The 22977-nt window shown below is 47.8% G+C and overlaps 1 protein-coding gene across 1 annotated transcript in view; it reads right to left on the bottom strand.

Annotated features, from left to right (window-relative positions):
• Nucleotides 1-11076: 11076 nt before the first annotated feature.
• Nucleotides 11077-22977, bottom strand: part of Marchf4 (membrane associated ring-CH-type finger 4) — a 120565-nt gene continuing 108664 nt past the window's right edge. The window contains exon 4 of the mRNA XM_028870024.2: nt 11077-12987. Within this exon, the coding sequence (XP_028725857.2) occupies nt 12620-12987 (368 nt within the window). The 3' untranslated portion in view covers nt 11077-12619. The remainder of the gene's footprint in view (nt 12988-22977) is intronic.

Genomic DNA, 22977 nt, shown 5'->3' with positions numbered 1-22977 from the left:
TGATGCGTTTCCTTTCTTGGGTGAAACTGGACCTTCTCTCCTTCATACCGCCTGCCTGCCTTGTCTGTATTTCATGAGAGCATCGCTATTTTTACATTTATTTATTTATTTGTTTTGTGTGTGTGTGTGTGTGTGTGTGTGTGTGTGTGTGTGTGTGTGTGCATGTGTCACAGCATACATATAGAGATGAGAAAACAACTTCTGGAACTCTCCTTCCACGATGTGGGTTCTGGGGACTGAACTCAGGCTGCTATCAGGGTTGGCAGCATGGTAGCGAATGCCTTTATCCACTAAGCCAGCTTGCTGACCTTGCATCCTTCTAAACATAAAAATTAAAAAGACCCGGGCGGTGGTGGTACAAGCCTTTAATCCTAGCACTCAGGAGGCAGAGGCAGGCGGATCTCTGTGAGTACAAGGCCAGCCTGGTCTACAGAGTGAGATCCAGGAAAGGCGCAAAGCTACACAGAGAAACCCTGTCTCGAAAAACAAAAAACAAACAAACAAACAAAAAAAGAGCGTGTATGCACACATGCCTAGAGTGTGTGTAGAGGTCAGAGGACAACTTTCGGGAGTCGTCTGTCACTTTCTATTTGATTTTTTTTTTTTCATGCTAGCTGGCCTGGGAGCTTCTGGATGATTCTCTTGTCTCTGTCTTCTATATCAGCCTACCACACCGTATCTGCCTTTCACATGGCTTTAGAGACCTAACTGGACTCACCGGGTGTGTGTGGTAAGCATGTTTACTTGCTGACCCATTTCCATGGCCCACTCTTTACGATAGTTGTCTGTCTTTATGACTGTCTTGATCTCTCAGACTGTAGATTCCATGAAGTTGAAGAATTTACTGTCTTGTTCATCTTGTTAATGTCTGTCATACCCATATGTACAATGACTGCATATGGAATGAGTGAATGAATGATTGATCTCTTTATTCATTTATTACCTCTCACTGGCCTACACCATGTGTTAGGTACTGAGAACAGAGGGATAGTGAATCAGTCTCTTGAATGTACTCAAAGGCTGGCCTGTAGGGTTAGCATGCAGATAACTCCATTCTATCCGACAATATGGTCCAAGAAATATGAAATAAAAACTCGGAGGAAGTATGTTTGTTTGTGCTGGGTGGAGTCAGAGAGAGATGGGATAAGGAAGGCTCCCTAGAAAACATTGCCTTTGAACTGGACCTTGGGGGATCTGTAGAGGGGAAGAGAAAGGGTCTTCTCTTCAGCTAGAGATTGCGCCTACAAGGGCACAAAAGGGCAATGTGATTCAGGCTTTATGTTACTTCTGTTATGAAAATTTCCATGTACACACACACACACACACACACACACACACACACACACACACACACACACACACACACAGAGGTTCCTTCTCTGTTGTTTTATCTGAAGAAGACTTTGTTTACTTGATGTTTGTTTACTCTGCCCGATTCCCTAGGGTCTCCATCTGGCTCCATCAGAAGAGACTTGGCCTTGTTTGTTTTCAGCCTCTCTTGGCTGTCAGTCTCCTTGATTGACTTTCCCAAGTCACATCTGGCAGGCTCCGAGGCTAGGATGGCGCCTGGGAGACTGCAAGCATTTGGCTGGACCAGTCGAGTCTTCAGCGACTGACTGCAGCTGACATGTCTCTGGGCAGAGGACGGATTGGCGCCTATTATCAGGGCCCAGAGGGTCCTGCAGACTGTGGGCTGGAGTGGGAGTGGGTGTAGGATGAGGCATTGGCATCAGACAGCCATGTGCCCTCAGTGACTGAAAGAGAACCATGGCCTGGAAGGACTGGAAGGTGGGCGGAGAGAAGGGCAAAGAACCAACGCAGGCAGCCCGGAACCCAGCCAGTGTGTGCCCGTGGCTTCTTCTGGATGCACAGAGTGGGGCTAGTGGGCAGCTAGTCCCAGGTGCCTGGCTGCAGAGGCACTCAGGGTCTCCTGAGCAGACAGGCTGCAGCACAAAGGACAGATCCCTGGTGGCTCCAGAGGCTGATCTAGAAAACTCTAGCTGGAGGCCCAAGGATTAGCAGAAGATGGGATTGCCTCTCCTGTCACCCGAGATCTGCTTTCCTGCCCCAGCCCTCCATTGGTCCATAGATAAACTCCCAACTGCAAATCTCCTTGCTCTCAAACTTTCCTCACATCAGAGCATCAGAAATGTAGATGTCCTTGGCATCCTCTAACCACAATTGGACAGCCTTTCCTCAAAAGCAATTTATTTTTAGTTTTAAACTTTGGTCTTTTTAAAACAATGTGTTGTTATTATCCTGTGTGTACCATGGAGACCAGATAAGGACATCTAGCTTCCCTGGAACTGCAGTTGTAGATGGTTATGGGTCTCTATGTGGATGCAGGGAACCAAATCCAGGTCCTTTGGAAGAGCAGCCAGTGTTCTTAGCCATTGGAGCCATCTCTCCAGCCCTGATTTTGGTCTGTTTTGAGACACAGTGTCTTTAGCACAGGCTTTCCTGGAGCTCACCATGTAGCCCAGGCTGGTTGCAAGCTCATGGTGATCTTCCTGCTAAAACCTTCTGAGCCAGTGACTACTGAAGCAATTGCTCAGAAAGGTTAGCTAGGAGTCTCAAAATACGGAAAAACAGGTACTCTGTGGTATGTGTGTATATGTGTGAGTGTGCATGTATGAATTGTGTGTGTGTGTGTGTGTGTGTGTGTGTGTGTATAAACAAGGTCTCTATATGGATCTCAGACTGCCCACAGACTGGCACCCTTCTGAGTGGTGGGATTGTAGATGTGCACCATCATGCCTCATTTGATACTACTTTCTAAAAATTATTTTTTAATATATATTTTATTTTTAATTGTGTGCATGAGAGTGTATGTGCCCCCAAAGGACAGAGGTCGTAGATCCCCTGGAGCTGGAGTTCCAGGTGGCTGGCTCCAAAGTCACCAAGTTGCTGGGAACAGAACTTAGGTCCCCTGGGAGGGCCTTCTGTATTCTTAACTCTCGAGCCATCTCTCCAGCCCCTACCCACAGTTTTCAGTGGTTGCCTCTTACCCCACTGGTGAACTGTAGTATATAATATCATTAAAACACCGCACAACCTCATTTCTGTTATCAAAATGTCGGCAAAAATACAAACCACACCAGCATAAAGTTCGCCTTTCATGGTCCTCAGACTTATACTCTCTCAAAAATGAATAGCTCCTATCAGTTCGGTTATCTTTTTATACTCTTTTGGAGTACGCCATGTTGAAATATATATATATATATATATTTAAATATATATTTTATATATATATGTATAATATGTGTGGTGGATTGAATGAGAATGTCCCTCGTAGACTCCTATGCCTGAATACTTGGTCCCCAGTTTGGTGGAACTGTGTGGGAAGGATTGGGAAGTATGGCTTTATCAGAGAAGGTGTGTCACAGGGCACGGGATTGGAGGTTCCAAAAGACTCAAACCATCCCCACTTTGTGGATCTGAATGTGAGCTCTTAGCTGCTGCCCCAACACCATGCCTGCCTGCCTGCTGCCATGCTCCCTGCCATGATGGTGATGGATTCCTATCCCTCTTGAACTGTAAGCCATAAATAGACGCTTCCTTTTATAAGTTGCTTTGGTCATGGTGTTTTATCACAGGAATAGAAAAGTAAGACAGCAGGTGTCAGTATTTTGTTCTTGATTCACAAATACGTAACCATGGTGCATATTGTCCCATATGTTACATGATCCCGTCAATATAATTCTGACGTCTTTGTCTGTCAGTCCCTTTGGGTTTGTGACATTTCCTCAGATGCTGATGATGTCACAGGGTTTCAGTGGCTCATACTTCCTCACGTCTATGGGCACAGACGTTTGGGTCCTTTCCAATTTGTGGCATCGTTACCGTGATGTTCCACCCATCCTTATTTCCCAAACTGTTTGCAAATGCAACACCTGCTGCTGTCTCTCAGTGGTGTTCCAAAGGAATGAAATTCCTGGCTTGAAGGGTATGTGCATTTTAAGTTTATAGAATACTAACGAATGGCCCTCAAAATTAGCACACTGATTTATCCTCCTACTCACAGTATGGAGAAGATGCCCCCAGCTGGCCTACCCGAATCCCAGCCCATCTGTTTCTCTCTGGATGGAATCTGTAGCAGGAGCCAAGCAGGGTAAACAATCACCGGTCTCTAACAGAGGCTTTGTGATGCGTTTCTGATACAGAGGGAAACATCTAGGCATTGAAGCATGGCTCTGCAAAAGCCCCAGCATTTCCTGATGTAAAGGAGGGAAGTGATCATAGCGGGGTCCCCTTCTTTCTTCCCTGCTTTGGGCCTTACTAGACCACTTGGTGCTGTGAGGTTACAGTCACAGGTGACAGACCGGCATGCTAAGGATGACAGAGCAGACAGAGAGAAAAAGTTTAGATTATCAGTAGCAAAACCTATTATTAGTGGCAGCAAGACTGATATCAGCAGATACTTACTCAGGACAGCGCATTATAACAGGAAAAAAATAAGCCCTTACTGTTCAGCTCCTCCTGGTTGGGCATCTGTAACATGTGGCTGAATGAAAACTTAAAGTTAGTTGGATTTTAGTACTGGGTGTCCATGTCTGCTTTGGTTTAACCTTGTTTTTTATATGCTGCGGTAATGATATAATAAAATGATAATGGCAGCCATTATTTTCTGTCAACTTTATATGCATTATCTATGAGATTTACAAAAGTTCTAGCAGCAAATCTTTATTTTAAAGATGAGAAAACCAGACATCAAAATGCAAAGGATTCTGAACTGAGTTCCAGTTGCTTCCACGGGTCTTCCTCCTTCATGCCAGAGTGTTGTGGTTCCTGCTCAATTTAATAAGAACAATGTGGTCAATGGTCAAGTAGCCCGTGGTGTTTTCAAATGCACAATGTGAGTGTTAGGTTTGGTTTTTGTTTCCCTGCGAACATGAGCACTGTGAATATTGTTCCACAGGTTATATTTTTGAATAAGCAAAGTGACTCAAGGCCTGTGTGTAAGAACATCTCATGGTCAGTATCAGGAGTAGCAGAGACTCCTTTGTCTTTGAAGAGTAGACCAAGGTCTTAATTTGAGCTTTGCCTTTAATTTTTGTGTCTAAAATTTTTTTTAAAAAGACACTCTTGAAATATGTGATTATGTTTCTGTATATTGTCTTCCTATTTTAAGATTGTTAACTTTGAGCAGATTCATAAAGAGAATGAAGACTAACCCTGGTTGTAAATGCTGTCCAAAGCCAGCTTGAGTCCTTACACCACAGGAGAGGGAGGCAGATCCTTCCTGTTCCTATGGCCTCCCTCTGAACAAACATCCCATGAGTTTGAACCAAAGCTTTGTAGTGGAATTGTTGGAAACCGTTGTATTGCAAAATGGGGTTTTCAGCTGTAACATCAACCCACTTCAGACAACTGTAAGCAGAATGGTATTCATGGCTAATGCCATTGGAGTTATGGAGGTCCAGGAGAGTCAGGACCATCTCCTTACTGTTCGCTCCGTGTGCCTCTATATGCCTTTATTTTGGAGAGAAGTATTTTCCACTTGGCATGAAATGGTGATTTCCATGTTCCTGGAGTTATGACTCACTGCCAGCAACCCTTCCAGAGGGAAACAGTGTTTTCCCCAACTTTGATAGAATAATCCTGGGGAAGACTTGGGTTAGCTTTGATCATATGCTCACTTCTGAACCAATCCGCAAAGATAAGTAAATTCATTGATTTATCTAAGATATTTTTTTTTTTAACTATTTAAGCTCAGATCACAGTTTCACTTCCATGGTTGACTTGCTTATAGGAGTTCACCTTTATCAAAATCACATGATGTAGATTTGCTGAGGGAAAGTTTTTGAGAAAGGGGTAGACATGAACAGCAGGTGCCCATGAAATGATTTGAAGATAGTCCCTCAGTCCTGAGCCTTTTGAGAGAAGGACTAGGCCTTACAATATTGTCACCATGGTTCACCAGGCAGGTAGAGACTTGGCATGCTTGGTATGAACATGAACCACAATGGCAGCCCTGGACTCACCACACCTTTGCTTGGAAAAGGCACAGCATCCTTTATTGTAGGATGCAGGGAATTCCCGCTCCAAAGTCACCCTTTGGAATAACCACTGGATGGGACAAAGGTGGCAATGTCCCAAATCCAGCTTTTAGACAAGGTGGCTCTTTAAGCCTAGTGACATTAGAGACCTCAGGAATGTTCTGGCCCTCTCCATGGTTACCTGAATGTCTTGGTGTCCTGTGTAACACCGCCAGGCTGTCCAGCCACAGGCCTTGCCTCAGTGCACTGTTTCGGGGGATGCCTTTGTCGTTAACCCATGTTTCTTCCTGGATATGTGTCTGTGTGCTACACTCACACTCATGGCTGTAATCCTCAGGGCGAAAGAAGATAACTGAAACTCTATCACTTAACACAATTGCTCTTCTTGCTCAAGTGTTATTTCCCTTTAAACATGCAAACTCCTAGGGAGAGGAGCCCTGTTGGCTTCCCTGCTTACGGTTAGTTAGTAAGAGTCAGCTTGTGGGGCAGGCTCTTTTGTGAGAAGAGCTTTTGATGAGAACTTCTGAGCCTCTTCCTGGTGTCTAATAATGAGGCACTGGGACTCTGGAAGGTGGTTGTATCTCCTTTATATCTGAGATACGCATCTGGCAGAAACTGCACATAGCTGTTTCTCACCACGGGTTCTCATATGAATAAACTTTAAGTTGCCTTCCAGTTTCCAGGAAAACTGTTAAACATAACTGTAAGTGGCAATATTTAGGGTAGGCAGGAGATTCAAGGTGGAGGAAGCATGGCTAACATCCAGGCTTAACATAAGGTCCAAAGAAAGGAAGTACTACACGATGAATAGTAGAAATCCTGAGCTTAGGAGATTCTAGATTAGGAGAAGGGGTTGCCTGGGAAGCTATTTAGGGTTTGGATGGTAGAAATCCCAGTGAAGATGTCAGTCCTTCCATGGGATGAGGGATGCAGAGGTTGGAACTGAGCTGAGCTCACCCAGAAGGAATACATGTAAACAGCATCTGGATGCATCCAGCTGCTGGAGAGCTCATTCATTCTCCTCCAATGCCCCTTGAATTTGGAGCTTTTTTAATTCCTTTCCACTTCTCCAAGGGCGGTGTAATACAGTTTTCATAGCCCAGTGTAAGGTACCACATAGCTGAGATGTAAATTCCAGTGAGCACCGTGCCCCACCTCTCCACGCCTGCCTTTCCCCACCTGAGAACTGGAGATACTAGAATCTCCAACTTTTGCGGCCAGTTTTGGCCACCACATTACTTAAGACATTGGCGACAGAGCTTGGCAGATGGAAAACACTGTATAGTTAGGTACTTCTATTATTTCCCTATCGAGAAAGGGCACTGTCGATGGAGACAGATCCTGAGCATATGACTTTCTTGGTTAATAGATGCAAAGACAGATTGTCCCCTTTTTGTAGTGAGAGCCCTCGGGATCGTAGACCCATGGCAGTGTTCTGTCTGTGCCTGGATGCCAAGGACCAGGTTCTACCCTTTCCTCCCTAGCTGGGGCAGCAGAGCACCAGGTTGAGACCAACACCGAGGGCATTGAAGAGTCCCTTGAGTTTAGGACTTTTGCCTACGAAGTTTAAAGACGACGACGACGGGCACAGGCGTGCCTGCTTCCTTCTACACCTCTGAGCCCTCCTCCTCCCCACCCCATCCCCTAAACAGTTACTGAGCACTGGCTTGGAATGTGACAGTGGTGCCTGCTGGTGCATGTGGTTATAAGTGGCACACTGAAGGGGAGGGGACACATCTCAATGGGCTGGGTTCAAGAACCAAGTCAAGTCTCTAGCTTGCCACTTTCTGAAGTTCTGGCACAGAGGAAACCAGCGGCTTCTCCTTCCAGGGTGGCCTGCATTCGGAGGGCATAGGCGTGTGTATGAGGTCAGACAGACGAAGCAGGGTGGAGGTGTATGCTGGCACCCGACAGTGCAGCTCAGACTCGGGGCTCAGAACCACGCTGAGGCCAGTCCTAGATCCTCACTACGTGTGAGCCGTCCTAGACCTTCCCTCAACTGTGCACAGCACACGAGCCTTTTCAAATCCCTGGATGTCGTTCTGCCTGTAAGAGTGAGAGATGAGCATGTGGGTAAAGGTTTAGGGCTATATCTCTGCTCTTGGGTCAGACCCTCACGCTTAAAATACTCCTTGACCATTTGATACTAATAATTAGAGTAATTTGAGATGAGAAGATAAGGGGGAAATGCAGAATATGTTTTTTTTTCTCCTTCCCGTCTCTCCTGAACGATAGAATGAATCCTGTTTACAGAGGACATCGGTATCCTGAGGGGTTGGTTGCTGTCATATCGAATCATTCTCCTGGCCCCAGCAACCTATCTGGAGCAGAGAACAGAACAAAGAAATAGCAGGAACTTAGGTCTATGAGGTAGTCTGGTTATTTTAGTCAAAAACGTGTATGATTTTAGAGTTTCTGTGCTCCAAGATGGCAACAGATCTGACTCTCCCAGAGAATTATTTTTATAGTTATACCAATAATAATTGGAGTTTTTGGACACTGATTAGCAACCTCTCATAAAAGCAGCTCCCTCCAACGTGTTGTGACTGTGGCTAGGAGCCTCCGCCTGCCACTCTGTCAGTCATTGGGAGCCAAAGCCAAAAATCTAGGTCCAGATAGGTGATTTTTTTTTTCTAGGACCCTCATAAAACCTAGCCATTTGCTCATGGAAGCGTGTTTTAACTATATCCACTGGCCTTTCAAAATCCCCCAATTCCCAGACATAATTAATTCCCTAATATGTACAAGCTCCCATTCAACAATGATATTATCTAGATAACATTGGGAATTGGTTTTTAGATAAATTCTGCATTTTCCCCTAGAAGAGACAAAATATTATTATTATTATTATTACTATTATTATTATTTAGCCCCAATTTCAACCATCTCCAGATTTTCCCTTGCAGACGTCTACTGTGGCAGCATCTTGGCACCTGTTGGGTGCAAGTTTCCCTTCCGGTGCCCCCAGCTGTCCGAAGGAAGCATGATGAAGTAGTTATGGTTTCAGCCAGACTACCCAGGCAGGCATACTAGCTGGTGGCCATGGGCAGGCTGCTTCTCTTTGCCTCAGTGTCCACATCTGTAGAATAAAGACAGCCATGACATCTACTTGATCAGGTTGTTGTAATACTGATCGATAAATGTCAGACATTTAATTCACTACCTCGCATGGAGTAAGAACTTTGGATGTTAGGTAATATCTTATCCCATTCGTGGTACCTCTAAGCCCTACTCCCCGAGGGATGAGGACCTTACCATCCTGTTGGGCAAAGTAAAATCTGGCTTTTCCTTTCTACACTGCGAATGACCTGACAGGCAGAGTGTATGTGGAGAGAAGAGGGGCCATGACGCCTGGGTACTGAAGGAGGGGGTACCTCTACTCCTCCAGCAGGTGTCTTACTCATTTAGAAGAATTTACTGTGCATCACGATGGACCAGACCCTGCTGTATATAACAATATACACACCCTGATTATATAACAATCAACGAGACAAAGCAGGACTTTTCACTCTTGAGCTTGTATCATCTAGATACCACAAGCCCAGTATTCTATGAGAATTTCTCATCAATTGAGTCTCTTTCAGTACAACACATTCAGAACAATGATTCTTAAATCTCTTAATAACCATAAGATACTGAAGTGACTTGTGACCCACCAGAGAGAGAGAGAGAGAGAGAGCATGGTAGCCACCATAGTTCTGATGGTGTGCAGACTCCACTGTATTTGAACACTATTTTGAAAGAAGCAAATCCACATAACAATAAGCCACAGTCTCCTTAAGTATTTAAGTTAAATGACTGAGACCCCAAACTCTTATTTTTTTTTTTTGTCTTCATTTTTTGTTGTTGTTGTTTTTAGATAATGTCCCATGTATCCCAGGTGGGCCTTGAACTCACTGTCCTTGAACTTCTGATCCTTGCATCTCTATCTCCTGAGTGCTGGGAATACAAGCGTGATGCTCCACCTAGTGTATACCACCCAGTGGGGATCGAACCCAGGGCTCTGCGCATCCAAGCATGCATCCAACCAGCCAAGCTCCAGCCCTTCAGACCCTTCAAAGAAGACAGCTCAGTTGTAGTGTTAGCTTTCATTTAGTTTTCTATGTTTCAGTGTGTCTTTTCTAAGTCTCTGGATTGCAAGCTTCTTTGGGAAGTAATCTTTGCAAAGAATTCACCCATCAGGAGATCTCCTTCTAGCAACTAACTACTCATCCAACTACAGTTACCAATGGCTAATGCACGATGATGCATGTCCCACTGACCATGGCTGATGCATGATGCATGTCCCACTGATGATGCTACCTGACCATCTGTCAGGAAGGAGGGACCGGTCAGGGTGAAGGGAGGAACCATCTCTGTTACTTGAGTTCTGCCCACACCTTCCCTGGACGCTGATTTGGGGACTGTTCTCTGATGCTCAAAGGGAAGTATTCAGGGGAATATGGCCCCACCTCCCAGAGTCTCTCAGCTTCTCTGAAATGGACCCAAGGGGTGGAGCTCCCTAGAGATCTTTCTCGTACTAATACTTCCAGGGTTCTTGGACTGTATGTAATCTGGGAGAGTTTGAGAGTGGTTTCTGTTTGGGCCTGATGGAATCCATTTGCTAAAAAGAAGAAGAAGAAGAAGAAGAAGAAGAAGAAGAAGAAGAAGAAGAAGAAGAAGAAGAAGAAAAAAAAAAGCCAGGAACCTCATTGTTTTGATGCAGGTTTACACACACACACACACACACACACACATACACACACACACCATGTATATACATGCATCATGTGTACCTATGTATCAACACACACATGGATGCATTCTGAGGGCAGCATGCCTGTCTGCCCCAACCTCTGATACACACACACACACACACACACACACACGCACACGCACACGCACACGCACACGCACACGCACACGCACACACACCACGAGTACCCATGTGTCAATACACACATGACACATACTGAGGGCAGCACACCTGTCCGCCCTAGTGTCTGGACTCTCAAAGAAGAAATAAAAACACTGAATTCTTCCACAGTGGCTGTCACGGGAGGAAAAGGAAGAAACCTCGGGGAAGGGACACACGTGGTAGGGAAAGACATTTTATTTCCAAGCTTTTAAGAGAATATTACAAATAACAGAGAGTTTTAAAAAACCCTAAAAACTAGTTTAAAAAAGTACTCGACAGTGTCCTTTTAATACCCAAGGAAGGCGCGTCCATTGTGCCATGATGGTAAGAAACTGCGGGTGACCACCCAGCGGCCTTCCCTGGCAGGTCCCGGAACACACGGGCCGGCTCCTGAGACAGTGCTCCCCACTGGCTCCTTGGAGTGCTCGGCCGCACAGGGAGGACCAAGGTGCGCACGGCACCGCACTGAGCACAAGGCGAGCGAACTGCCTCTTCAGGGAGGGTGCCGGTGCCAGGAGGCCAGGAATACTTAGATCGGTGTTCACTCCTTCCTTGAGATACACGGGCCAGCGTCACCCCACACTGCAGCAGACCCAGGTGGGAGGGTCTGGGTGTGTGTGTGTGTGTATGTGTGTGTGCATGTGTGTGCATGTGTGCATGTGCATGTGTGTGTGTGTGTGTGTGCCTACCCTTTCGAATGCCAAGGCCCAAAGGACATGGCACTACATTATCCTGGGTGTGGGTGAGGCTCAGTAGTGGGGCGAATTATCCCTGGCCTGGCATTTGAAGGTTGACGCCGCAGCAGCAGTTGTGTGCTTGAGATACTCATGAGAAATCCATACTTCACTCTACACACACACACACACACACACACACACACACACACACACACACACGCACACAGGTATGTGTGTGAAGAGTCCCCCATCCTGTAAACATCTTTGAGCCCATATCACCATAAAATAAACAAGGGAACAGAAAGATAGATGCCCATCCCCAAACCTCAGCCTTCTTTGAGCTCACGTGATACTCGTAGTTACAGCTAGGAGAGTTCTCTCTGGGGGACACAGCCCCATCTCTCTGGCATATCCGCAGCTCCCTTCTGGAGCGGTCTCCGGGGGGTCCGTGAAGCCATCTGAGTCACTGGAACTTTGCAGAGTGCAGCCTCCCACCCCCCACCCCCACCCCCAAGCATGGTAGGGGTACCAGCTCACAAGGTCCCACTCTCTCCCTGGGGCACCCAGGGCTGGGAAGCAGCACCCAGGGAGGAGCAAACCCCAGACTGAGAGAGAGAGGTGCGGGTTACAAAAGCTGGTCCACGCCACGGGTGGCCTTGGCTTGTTCTTTTTGCTGCCCTCACAACCCACAGGGGCAGCAGGTACCTCGGGTACCGGCCGCCGCCGCCGCCGCCGCCGTTTTCTGCCCAGCCCTTTCTGGGTGCCTTGCTACTTGTCATTCTGCAGGGAGGAGCGTTTTCTGGGGGCGGGTTCCATTTGTCCCGCCCACCGTTGTGCAGTCTGTGAAACCCAACAGACTGGAAATCACAGGCGCTCTCCAGCAGGCAGCCTCCCCGTGGCTCCCCTCTGCTCCAGGCTCCCTCGAGGCCCCCCACCCACGGCCGGACTTCTGCCTCCCATTCCTGCTTCCTGGGCCCCTCCTGGCCCAGCCGCTTTCCTGGGGTGTGTGTGTGTGTGTGGTCTCAGCCTTCCTCCCCGGCCTCCTTTCACACCGTGGTGACTCTCATGACGAGTTCTCGGCTGCCGCCCTGCGTGCTCCGCTGTTCGTGAGGTCTCAAGTGACTCAGGATGTGCAGGATGGTGTAAGCACAGTGGTGTTGGGATCCAGGGCCTGAGGGGTGGCTGGCAGCCCTGGTGGGGCCCTCTTCACGGGCAGGAGGGCTGGCTGCCTCCTCTTCCGTGGAGGGGATATTGGCTTGGGTTGATGAGGAAGTCCGCAGGTTTGTCCTGCCTCCTGATTTTTGATCCTCTAAGTCTTTTGTCTTGTCATAGTTCAGCACTTTCCACTGCTGGTTGACGGCCTGCCATCGTTTAAAGATGCGGTATACGGAGGGTCCTTCGTGGATGATGAGACCTGGCAGGAAGAGAAGAAAACAAAGACTGAGCAAAGAAGGCAAGTAACTGTGGAAGAAAGCCAAATCTACCTTCCAGCTCTCAGCCACTTGACGCCAGGGCAACTCCAGGTTCCCCGGGCTCCGTGAGTCACCAGAAGGAAGAAGATCATGAAATCGTGGAGATCTGCATGAAACGCCTTTGTCTGCTTCTGCTCCATCCTGCCCCCTTCCTGACTTGACACAATTCAAAGTCCCCAATTAAGTCATAATGTAAATATTTTTTCCCTCCCTGTATTGCATATTCATGACGCCCTGTGCTTAGCAGGTGTTGAATGAATCTTGCACCTTTAAAAGGCAACATCAATGGGATCCTGTGGTCATTCCAATCCTGCTGAATGACAGACATCTGAAACTCCTTTTCTTAGCTCTTTGCATAGCCTCTGCTACTGAAATACAAATCCCCCTGGCAGAGTGAACGTTCTTGCAGTTATATTGGTCAAATAAAGTGGGAGCCACATCTAGCAAGCCACACACAAACAAACCACATACAAGGCGACAAGGCAAATGGATAGCAATTGAAGGCCTATTGTGTGCAAAGCACTTGGGATCCTGAGGTGCCTGAGACAGGAAGTCTTGCTGTTGGAGAACTTAGATTTAAGTGAGAAGGCACGTAGGAGACATGCAAATAAACCAACTAGACCCTTTTCCTGTACTGGCACATGCTGGGAGGAAGATGAAATAGGGTTAAACAGCCCTTGGCTGTAGGCATCTGGGGTCTTGTTTTAGAAAGAAGGAAGAGAAAGGCCATGGAGTTGAGGTCAGCATGGCTAACACAGCGCAAACATTTGGGTGTGGAGAGGGGAGGAGGTGGCGGGCAGAACCCCAGATATGATCATGTCTTACATTTCTCCAGTATAGTGGGAATGGCCTGAGTGGATTTAGAAGAGGGAAGGACATGGACAGATCTGCTCTTAAGAAAATTCACTGGTGCCCCCAAAGGGGCGAGAATAGAAATCTCCAACGAAGCAGGAAATGACACAGCATTGAAGGTGGGAACCGGTGACCGGTGCTGGGGACACATGGAGTGATGAGACGTCTTTAGACGCAGGATGTGCGTCACAGGTAGAGCTGACAGACTTGCAGACAGACGAGCTGTGAGCACAGAGAAGCCTCTGAACGACTGTGAAGGTTCTGGCTGTCATAGGTGGGTGATGAGGGCGCCATTTGCTGACACCCCAGGTCCCAGGGCTGGCATGGGGATCTGTATGGTGGTAGTGATGGGTGCTGGACAAAGAGGCTTCCCCTCTGTTCCCAAGGGTGCCCATTACGTCTGTGTACCCTTAAACGTGTACCTGTACGCCATCGGTACTGAAGCTACTCGTTCATCTGTTTGTCCCACGTGCCTTGTTCGCGTGTGGCCTAGCGCCGTTGTCCAGGCTACAGGCTCCGGCTGAGTCTCCACAGCCAATGCAGCACCAGGAACATGACAGGGACTCACTAGGGAGGAGCCTGGGCCCCGGGTACAGAGAACCGGGGGCTTTTATGGCCCCAGACAAAATTTCTGGCTGGCATCGCTACACTCCATTCTTAATTAGCCTCTCGATCAGACAATTTTACTCTGATTGAAGAGGGTGCCTTAAGTTTTTGGTTTGAATCCTGCCTTTTAATTGCCTGTCTCGTGTTCAGGCAGTAATTAAACCGTTTTAACGGATAAGTGGCTGAGCAGGGAGGAGTGCACCTGTTTTTCTAGATAACACTTATTTGGGAAAAGTTGGAGAAACATAAACTGCCTCATTTCCATTCACTCCCCTTAGCAACCACCACCGCCACCGCCCCCACCCCCCCCCGTCCCGCGCCTCCACCCACTCCTGCTTCGCCGAAATAATGATTGAGTCCTTGCATGGAGGACGTGGTTTTTAAAAACAAGGAAGATGACCAGGCTTAGGAGGGCATCCACCCAGGTGGGCCAAGAAGCCTGAGAGTCGGAAGAGAGCGGTGGCCTGAAAAAGGAGTGGAAATTCAGGCGAGCAAAGGGTGAAGAGCTTGAGATAGAGGAGAAAGAGAGGACCCGGATGCAGCTCTACTCGCCAGGCCTTGGTCAGGCCCCGGGTTTAATCCCCAGTCCTGACTGAATGAACCACTGTGGTGGTGCAGACCTGCAATCCCGGCATGTGACAGGAAGAGGCGGGAGGTCGGGGAGCTTAAGGTCATCGCTGACCACAGAGAGAGAGTTTGGAACCAGCATGCGCTTCATGCGACCCTGACTCAAAAACAAACAAGAAAAGAAGAAAAAAAAAAATAGCACAAGGGAGTGAGGGAGGGAGGGAGGGAGGGAGGGAGGAGGGAGGCAAGAAATGTGAATTTTAACTGAGTCCTTCCCCGGGATTTTCTATGCACTTTAACAGCTACTGAGTAATTACTTGCAATGTACCCGGATCTTGGCTGTATTTGTGGTCTTTCGGAAGAATAGACATTTCGCCTCTCTAAAGGGTCTCCAACTTTTGGGCTCCTCCTCCTCCTCGCAGGGTTATAGGTTCTATGGGTTGTTAGACGCTTCTTTCATCGTCTCTCTCTCCCCTTATGCTTCTCTTCAGCTGAAACGGCCTTTCTCTCAGACTCCGAGGAATGGGAAGAAGGCTGCTCACCACCACCAGTGGGCAGTCCCGCTTGGCTAGCTCCTCCACACCCTATCACCATAGCAACAACCAGGCGTTCTCTAAAAAGCATCCCGGCCTTTCCTTGGTGCGTTCTGACCATTGGATTTTTCCTGTGAGCAGAGAGACACAACTTGACCCAACGTTGTCTTTTCTGAGTGTCCACTCTGCAGGTCTCCGAGCCCCTGCCATTGCGGGGTGGGGTTGGGGCGCAGCCCTGCTTCCCACCATGTGTCCAATAACAGGTCAAGCCAAGTTGAGGAGTAAGTCTACAGGGAAGCCTCTAACCCCCTCGGTGACCCAGAATTCACCTTCAGACCCTCATCTCTTGCCTGACTTAAGTGGTATAAAAGTTGTTGGGTGTGTATCAGAATCTTCAGAGAGCATGGTAACTCACAGGTTCCCGGCTGAATCCCCAGAAAGCCTGACTCAGTAGGTCTGGGGCCAGGCCTGAGAATCTGCATCTCAAAGAAGCCTCAGGTGATACTGATAGTGGCCATGGTGGGCTATAATGAGCAAGACTGCCTAGACAGAATGCTTGTCCCTGCCTAGACACAGCGCTTGTCCCTGCCTAGACACAGCGCTTGTCCTTGCCCGCTACTGCACAGAAAACACTACATTTTATTTTTCCTCTTTTCTTTTCTTTTTCCCCAGACAGGGTCTCTCTGTGTATCCCTGGCTGTCCTAGAACTTGCTCTATAGACCAGGCTGACCTTGAACTCAGAGATCCTCCTGTCTTTGCTTCCTGAGTGCTGGTCTTAAAGGCACGAATGACCACCTCCTGGCTAGAGTTTTATTTTTAAAAAAAAAAAAAGAGAAGGAAGAGGAGGAAGAGACCTAGACAGTAAAGTGTTTGCTGTGCATGCATGGAGAACTGATTCTGGATCCTCAACATTCATGTAAAAGATGTGTGGCAGATGCCTATAATCTCAGCTCTGACACTGTACACACACACACACACACACACACACACACACACACACACACACTTACATGTAAATTTGAAAAAAAAATGCTCTCTCCAGATGTGACAGATGTTAAAACGTAGGGCAATGGTAGAAATGGCCACTTCCAAACCCAAAGACCCTCGGTCCCCACGACTGAGAGTCAATTCGCCTGCTAGCGAGCGTATATAGAGTAGTAGGTACATCTGCCCCTTGCAAGCCTTCAGCAAGGGACTTGCTCATTGCGGGCCTCAGTTTCTCATCAGCAAGTTGGAACTGGTGTTCCCTTCCTTGAGTCTTTATGAGACCCGATGAGGTGAGGAATCCTGAGTGCTGACTTGGCTGGCACGACCATCGAGGCTACATGAAAGGGATCGGTCATTGGAGGAAGACCACAGGACACTTGTCTGTCTTCTTTCTCCTTCACTGCCAACCTGTCCCCATGAGCATCTGCTCTTCTGTGGAATGCCTCCCCTCCGTGGTCAGGAGGAGCCATCGTGTATGGAGAATAATAACACAGAGGTGGGAAAGGTGCTCTGGACACCGACTGGTTCTACGGGCGTGGAGTCAGCTCTCCCTTCGGGGCCTCCCTTCCCCATCAGTTCCCTCGAAGGCTTCCTATATTATGTTCTCATTACTGGGACCAAATACCAGGCAAGAAGCAGTTTAAGAGAGGAAGGGGCGATGGCACACTGCATCCAAAGGAGTAAGTGGATGCAGCCGAAAGTGGGGCCAGGCTATAACGCTCCAGGCTGCACCTTCTAAAGGCTCCACAACCTTTCCATACAGTGCCACCAGTTAGGGATCAAAAGTTCAAACACAGGCTGGGCGGTGGTGGCAGCCGCGGCGGCGGCGGCGGCAGCGGCGGCACATGCTTTTAATCCCAGCACTCGGGAGGCAGAGCCAGGTGGATCTCTGTGAGTTCGAGGCCAGCCTGGTCTACAGAGCAAGTTCCAGGACAGGCTCTAAAACTACACAGAGAAACCCTGTCTTGAAAAAACAAAAATAAACAAACAAGTTCAAACACATGAGCCTATGGGGGTAGTCACGTTCAAACCACAATATTTTCCCTCTGCCAGACAGTGAGGTCTGACTTTGTGTCTCTCCCTGAAGCCCCACCCACAGTGGTCAAACACTCACTTTCTAGACTGCACCCCTCAAAGACCCAGCCCTGGAACTCACACTAAAGACAGTAGCAGGCAAGTAGAGAAGAAATATGCAATGTAGGGGAAACAGGAAATACTTTGGAGGCCTCAGAGGGTTGCTTCTGGCAGAGATCAGATTGTTGTCTATCTGCTGAGGACAGACTCTCCAGGGCCTGTCTTCATGCTTCTCACTGTGTGGCCACAACGCCCTGCTGAGGGCCTGCCCGGAGAAGTGGGGACCGTGGGAGCCAGGTCCCTCCCTTGGGCAGACTCACGTTGACTTGAAGGACCCCAGCAATCCAGAATCAAAAGACAAAAGATGCCAAGAGTGTTGGATGAGGGTCGAGGGAAGCCATTGTTTCCGTGTTAGCTTGGTGCCTGGGCACTGAAGGGCAGTGTCTCCTTTACATGACTTCTTCCAGAGCGCTCACCCTAGCGGGCTCCTGATGGGGCTGATTGCCTTTGGTCAACGCACAGAGTGTGTCTTGAGGCTTCGGAGTCAGAACCATTGCCTCCCCTCTGCTTACCCCGGGCAACACAGACCTATGAGAAGCCTCTTCTGAGGAGAGGAATAGAAGGGTGAAATGCCTGGGAGTGGAGTAAGCGTTACACAATAGGACTGGAGAAGGGAGGGAAAATCTGGAGTCTCCGATATGCACTGGTATCACTGAAGGGACCATTTCTGTACGGATCTGTGCAACTGGGGAGTTTTCTGCAGGGTTCCTTTCTGAAGCTGAGAGCTCTTACTCTATAGCCATGGCATTCTTCAGCCACACTGGGTGGTATCAACGCTTAGAGGTGTTGATGAAGGCCGTGGTGACGGTGAAAGTCACAGGGATGGTTGTGTGTCTTGGAAGCTTACAATGTCCTGCCACTCTAAAAGGGCTTTTCAAAAGGAGCTGTTTATCACAGAAACTTACCTATGAGGTGAGCCATCTCAGCTCTGTTTCGTAGAAGAGGAGACTGAGCTCAGGGAGGCTAAGCATCTTGTCCAAGGACACACAGTTTGTCTATGAAGTGGGGCATCACTCTAGAGTATCTAGATCAGAGCAGCGCCATGTACCTGATGCTCCTTCCTTCTCCATGTTCCAGGTCATGTGCACACCTCTCAAACAAGTACGGAGAAGGTAACTCTCCTTTTAATTGTATATGTTTATATACAATTTCTATTAGCGTCACTAATAAGATCTCGTGTGCGATGTGTGTTTGAATGTGTGATGCATTGTTTTAACCGTGGCCACCAGGAACTTGTGCTCTAGAGCAGACTCTGTGAGAGCTGCCCCTCGTTCTTGGTTTTCCTGTCAGGGAGACGGGGACTGTAAAAGCAGCCGTGCCATGGAGTTGCATGGGGTAAAGAAGATTAAAAAGAAAAAGAACCCTACAGCATGTGAAGCATTTTTCAGAGTACTTAGAACACAATGCATAATGGATGCTAGTTATTATTTTATCATCATTACTAAATAAATATCACATGATTTCATCTTACATAAATAATGGATAAGTAAATATAACCAGCTATTTTTGGCGTGTCTGGGGACGCCAGATTGGCAAGGCCACCTCATGCTCTCTGGAGAGATATCTTCATGCGTCTCAGGCACAGCCGGGCTGTGCTTCACATATGTTATTATAAATTTAAAAAGTTGTTTGTGTAGGCAGACATACCCAAACTCTGGGTTATTGTTTGAATCTGAAATGTCCCCCGCAGGTTCTCAGATCCCTGCTTGGGGGGCTGTTTTGAAGGCTGTGGAGCCATTAGGAGGTGGGGCCTGGCTGGCAGAAGTAGGTCATGGTGGAGAGGGCTTTGAAGGTTATATGCGCCCCCGTTCCCAGCCTGCTTTCTCTGCTGCTCCCTGTCTGCCATCATATGAACAAACATACTCCCACTATGGTGGATAGTCACCCCCACCTCAGTGTCTTTCCTGCCAGCATGGACAGCAGCCTCTAAAACCCAATGCCAGAACAAGCATCTCTGGTTTAAGTTGTTTCTGTCAGGCATTGTGGTTACAGTAACGCAAAAATAACCAACATAGTCTGTATCCTTGGAGAATTTGGGCTCTTCGAATCCTTGAGACTTAAAACAGGTGATACTCGGGAGCTGGGGTGTTTATCTTATGTCAGACTATCATAGCTCAGAACCTTTCTAGAAATTTCTCACTGGGATGGGCTTTCGGTGATGAGAGATGGCTAGCAGTCCACCATGGTCACCCCTCCACATACAGCTGCCACTGGGACGGGATGGCATTTCCTGTCCCCTTTCTGAACTAGGAGAGGCCAGATCTCTGGTGGGAGTGTGAACAGACTCGGGCCAACATTTAAGAAATAGGCATTGAATGGACACGTTAGAGGAGGGCCTGCTTCCTTCAAGGTCCCTTTTCTACTGGATAGAAGCAACAAGCTGAAAAGCCTAAAGACCATGAGGCTACAGAGTGGGAGGGGCTTAGCTCCCGGGGTGATTGTGTGGAGGGGAGTCTCTTGCTGCTCTGGAACCTCGCTGGATTAAAACCGCTGATGATGGGACGAAGTTGGTTGCTGAAGTTTCCTAACAAATACACCTTCATCGAAGAGCAGTTTGTGGCTTGATGCCACGTACCATGGCATCCCCAAAATGTATTAACTGGTTTGAGCATCCATGTTATTTATTCAGCTGGGTCTGTTCTTTATCACAAGCCCACTAATAGACAGACGCAGCATTCCTGGATCTGTCTGATGCTGAGAACAGTCCCTAAGATGTGTTCCTAAAGTATTTTGGGCTTGTGGGTACATCTGGAAGAGTGAAGTGCCTCTTTGTGGGGTATCCTTTGGAGTGGATGGTGCTCACATGGCAAATTTTCTTCTAGTTCCATCATCCTCAATCTCAGTGCCATCCAGCAACCTAGCTGTGGAGAGAGATGACCGTGTACAGGAAGCTTTGGGTGGTAAGATATGAGTCAACATTAATCCAGACACTGGACAAACTCCCTGCAGATTACAGAATACAGACCACCCACCCTCTCATCCATTTATGAAGCTGATACTTCTCATGCCCAGCCCAACATTCCTGGGGATGCCTTACAGCCAGTTGTTGGCCTTTGAGAACTTTACCATTATTTTACTCTCTATGTAAGTTCTAAATCCTAGGTGGGAGGAACTCAGAGATTAGTAGGTTCAACACTCATGTCTTATAGATGAGGAAACCGTTTGTTGAGAGGAAGTGTGCCTAAGGCCAGATACTAATTAGGCGACTAATCTGGTGTTTCTAGGCTCTCTTGGACCAGGCTGCCTCTGTTTTCCATTCAGTTTCCTAAACAGGGAATGAACAGGCTTGACAGGTGGAATCATTTCTACCAAGAATGAGTTAATCTGAACTAAAGTTAAGATTTAAATTTATTTGTGTGTGTGTGTGTGTGTGTGTGTGTGTGGTGTGTGTGTGTGTGTGTGTGCATGCTAAGGCATGTGTGTGGAGGTCAGAGGACATCTTGTTGGAGTCAGTTCTCTCCTTCCATCATGTGGATCCCAGGCTGCCTTTATCCACTGAACCATTTCACTGGCTCTAAAGTTAGATTCAAAACTACAAATGTTTCACAGTCTTTTTGTCCTTCTCCTATTCCCATTGAAATCTCTGTATGTTTTAAGGCTGGGGGCTAGATAGCTACACAGTACAAGATGGAACCTCAGGGGACCGCACCGAGAAGAAACTATGACAACAGCTGTTTCTACACCTAACAGCTGCTCTGATCTTCTATTGTTAAAGGTTTGGAAGTGACCTCTCTTCTTCTTTCCCTGACCACACTCTGCTGTGGGATGGTCTGTATGTCAAATTGTTCTGATTGGTCAATAAATAAAACACTGATTGGCCAGTGGCCAGGCAGGAAGTAGGTGGGACAAGGAGGGAGGAGAATTCTGGGAAGTAGAAGGCTGAGGCAGAGAGACACTGCCAGACGCCGCCATGACCAGTAGCATGTGAAGACACCGGTAAGCCACCAGCCACGTGGCAAGGTATAGATTTATGGAAATGGATTAATTTAAGCTATAAGCACAGTTAGCAAGAAGCCTGCCACGGCCATACAGTTTGTATGCAATATAAGTCTCTGTGTTTACTTGGTTGGGTCTGAGCGGCTGTGGGACTGGCGGGTGACAAAGATTTGTCCTGACTGTGGGCAAGGCAGGAAAACTCTAGCTACAGCACTCCACTCACAAGTGACAAATACACGCGACAAGGGTGACATCCTCATTTTTGCAGTGTTGACTTTAGAATTGACTTCTTGATGGTCAGTCTCTTAGGTCTGTGGAATGATTAAAAATTATGTTTGGTGCCAAAGCTCTTAATTAATTTTCTCTTATTAAGTCCTAATAACGTGACCCACTGGAGCAGAGAATGCCCCATTTGTTTGCTGGGAGGTTCTGTCAACTTCAGCAACGGAAGACAGCGTCATTAGAGAGAGGACTGAAGAGGAGACAGGTGGAAGTCAGGTATAATCAGATCTTGGCAAAGGGAACCATGAACCTCCAAGAAAAGATGCTGCTCAAAATAAGAGCAGATCGTACAAGGAAGCCGGGTTCAGGCTCCGTCTCTGTCTCAGCCGTGAATTCTGATTGTGGAACAGCTGGCCAACCTTTGCTCACTGCCCACTTGAAGGGGACTGCACTCTGATCAAGTGTCTCCTATCCTGGGCACTGATAGTTCTGAGGAGCTACCATCGACATGCGCCCTCTGGGTCCTCTCAACCAGCCTCCAGTGATGTTGTTCTTCACAGAGGATGAACAGGGATGGGGGGAAGTTCATGTAAGAATGCAAAGTTAGTAAGAAACAGAGAGATGTGGCCGTGGGTCCCAGACCATTCCATCTTGTCACTCCTGTCAGTCCAGATGCCACCACTCTGACATCAGAGACTCAGTTTCTCCTGTTCTTCCCATTTTGTCTCCATTGGTTCCTTAAATGTTTAATGTCACCTGTCCTATGTCCCTAAGCCACCTCTTCTCTGAGCATCCCTCCCACATTAACACGGGAAACCCCACAGCTTCAGCTCTTCCTATGGACCTCCAAATCTGCTTCAAATCTGACCCAACTTTCAGCAGAATCCTGGGCATGGACTAAAGCTTCTTACCTTTCCTTATCATCTCCCTTCTTCCAATCAGCCACCAACCCTTGCAGGACTGGCCCAATGCCTTCAACATCTTCCTCTATGTCACAGTTCAGAGGAACCACCTGTGTGCTATGAAAGATCTCCCCCCCCCCCCTAAGACCCTGATCAACCTTCGCTGGCACTCCTCATCTCTGTGGTATACAA

The sequence above is a fragment of the Peromyscus leucopus genome, chromosome 13 (assembly GCF_004664715.2).
Source record: "Peromyscus leucopus breed LL Stock chromosome 13, UCI_PerLeu_2.1, whole genome shotgun sequence".
NCBI classification, from domain to species: Eukaryota; Metazoa; Chordata; class Mammalia; order Rodentia; family Cricetidae; genus Peromyscus; species Peromyscus leucopus.
This window is presented reverse-complemented; position numbering and strand designations above follow the sequence as displayed.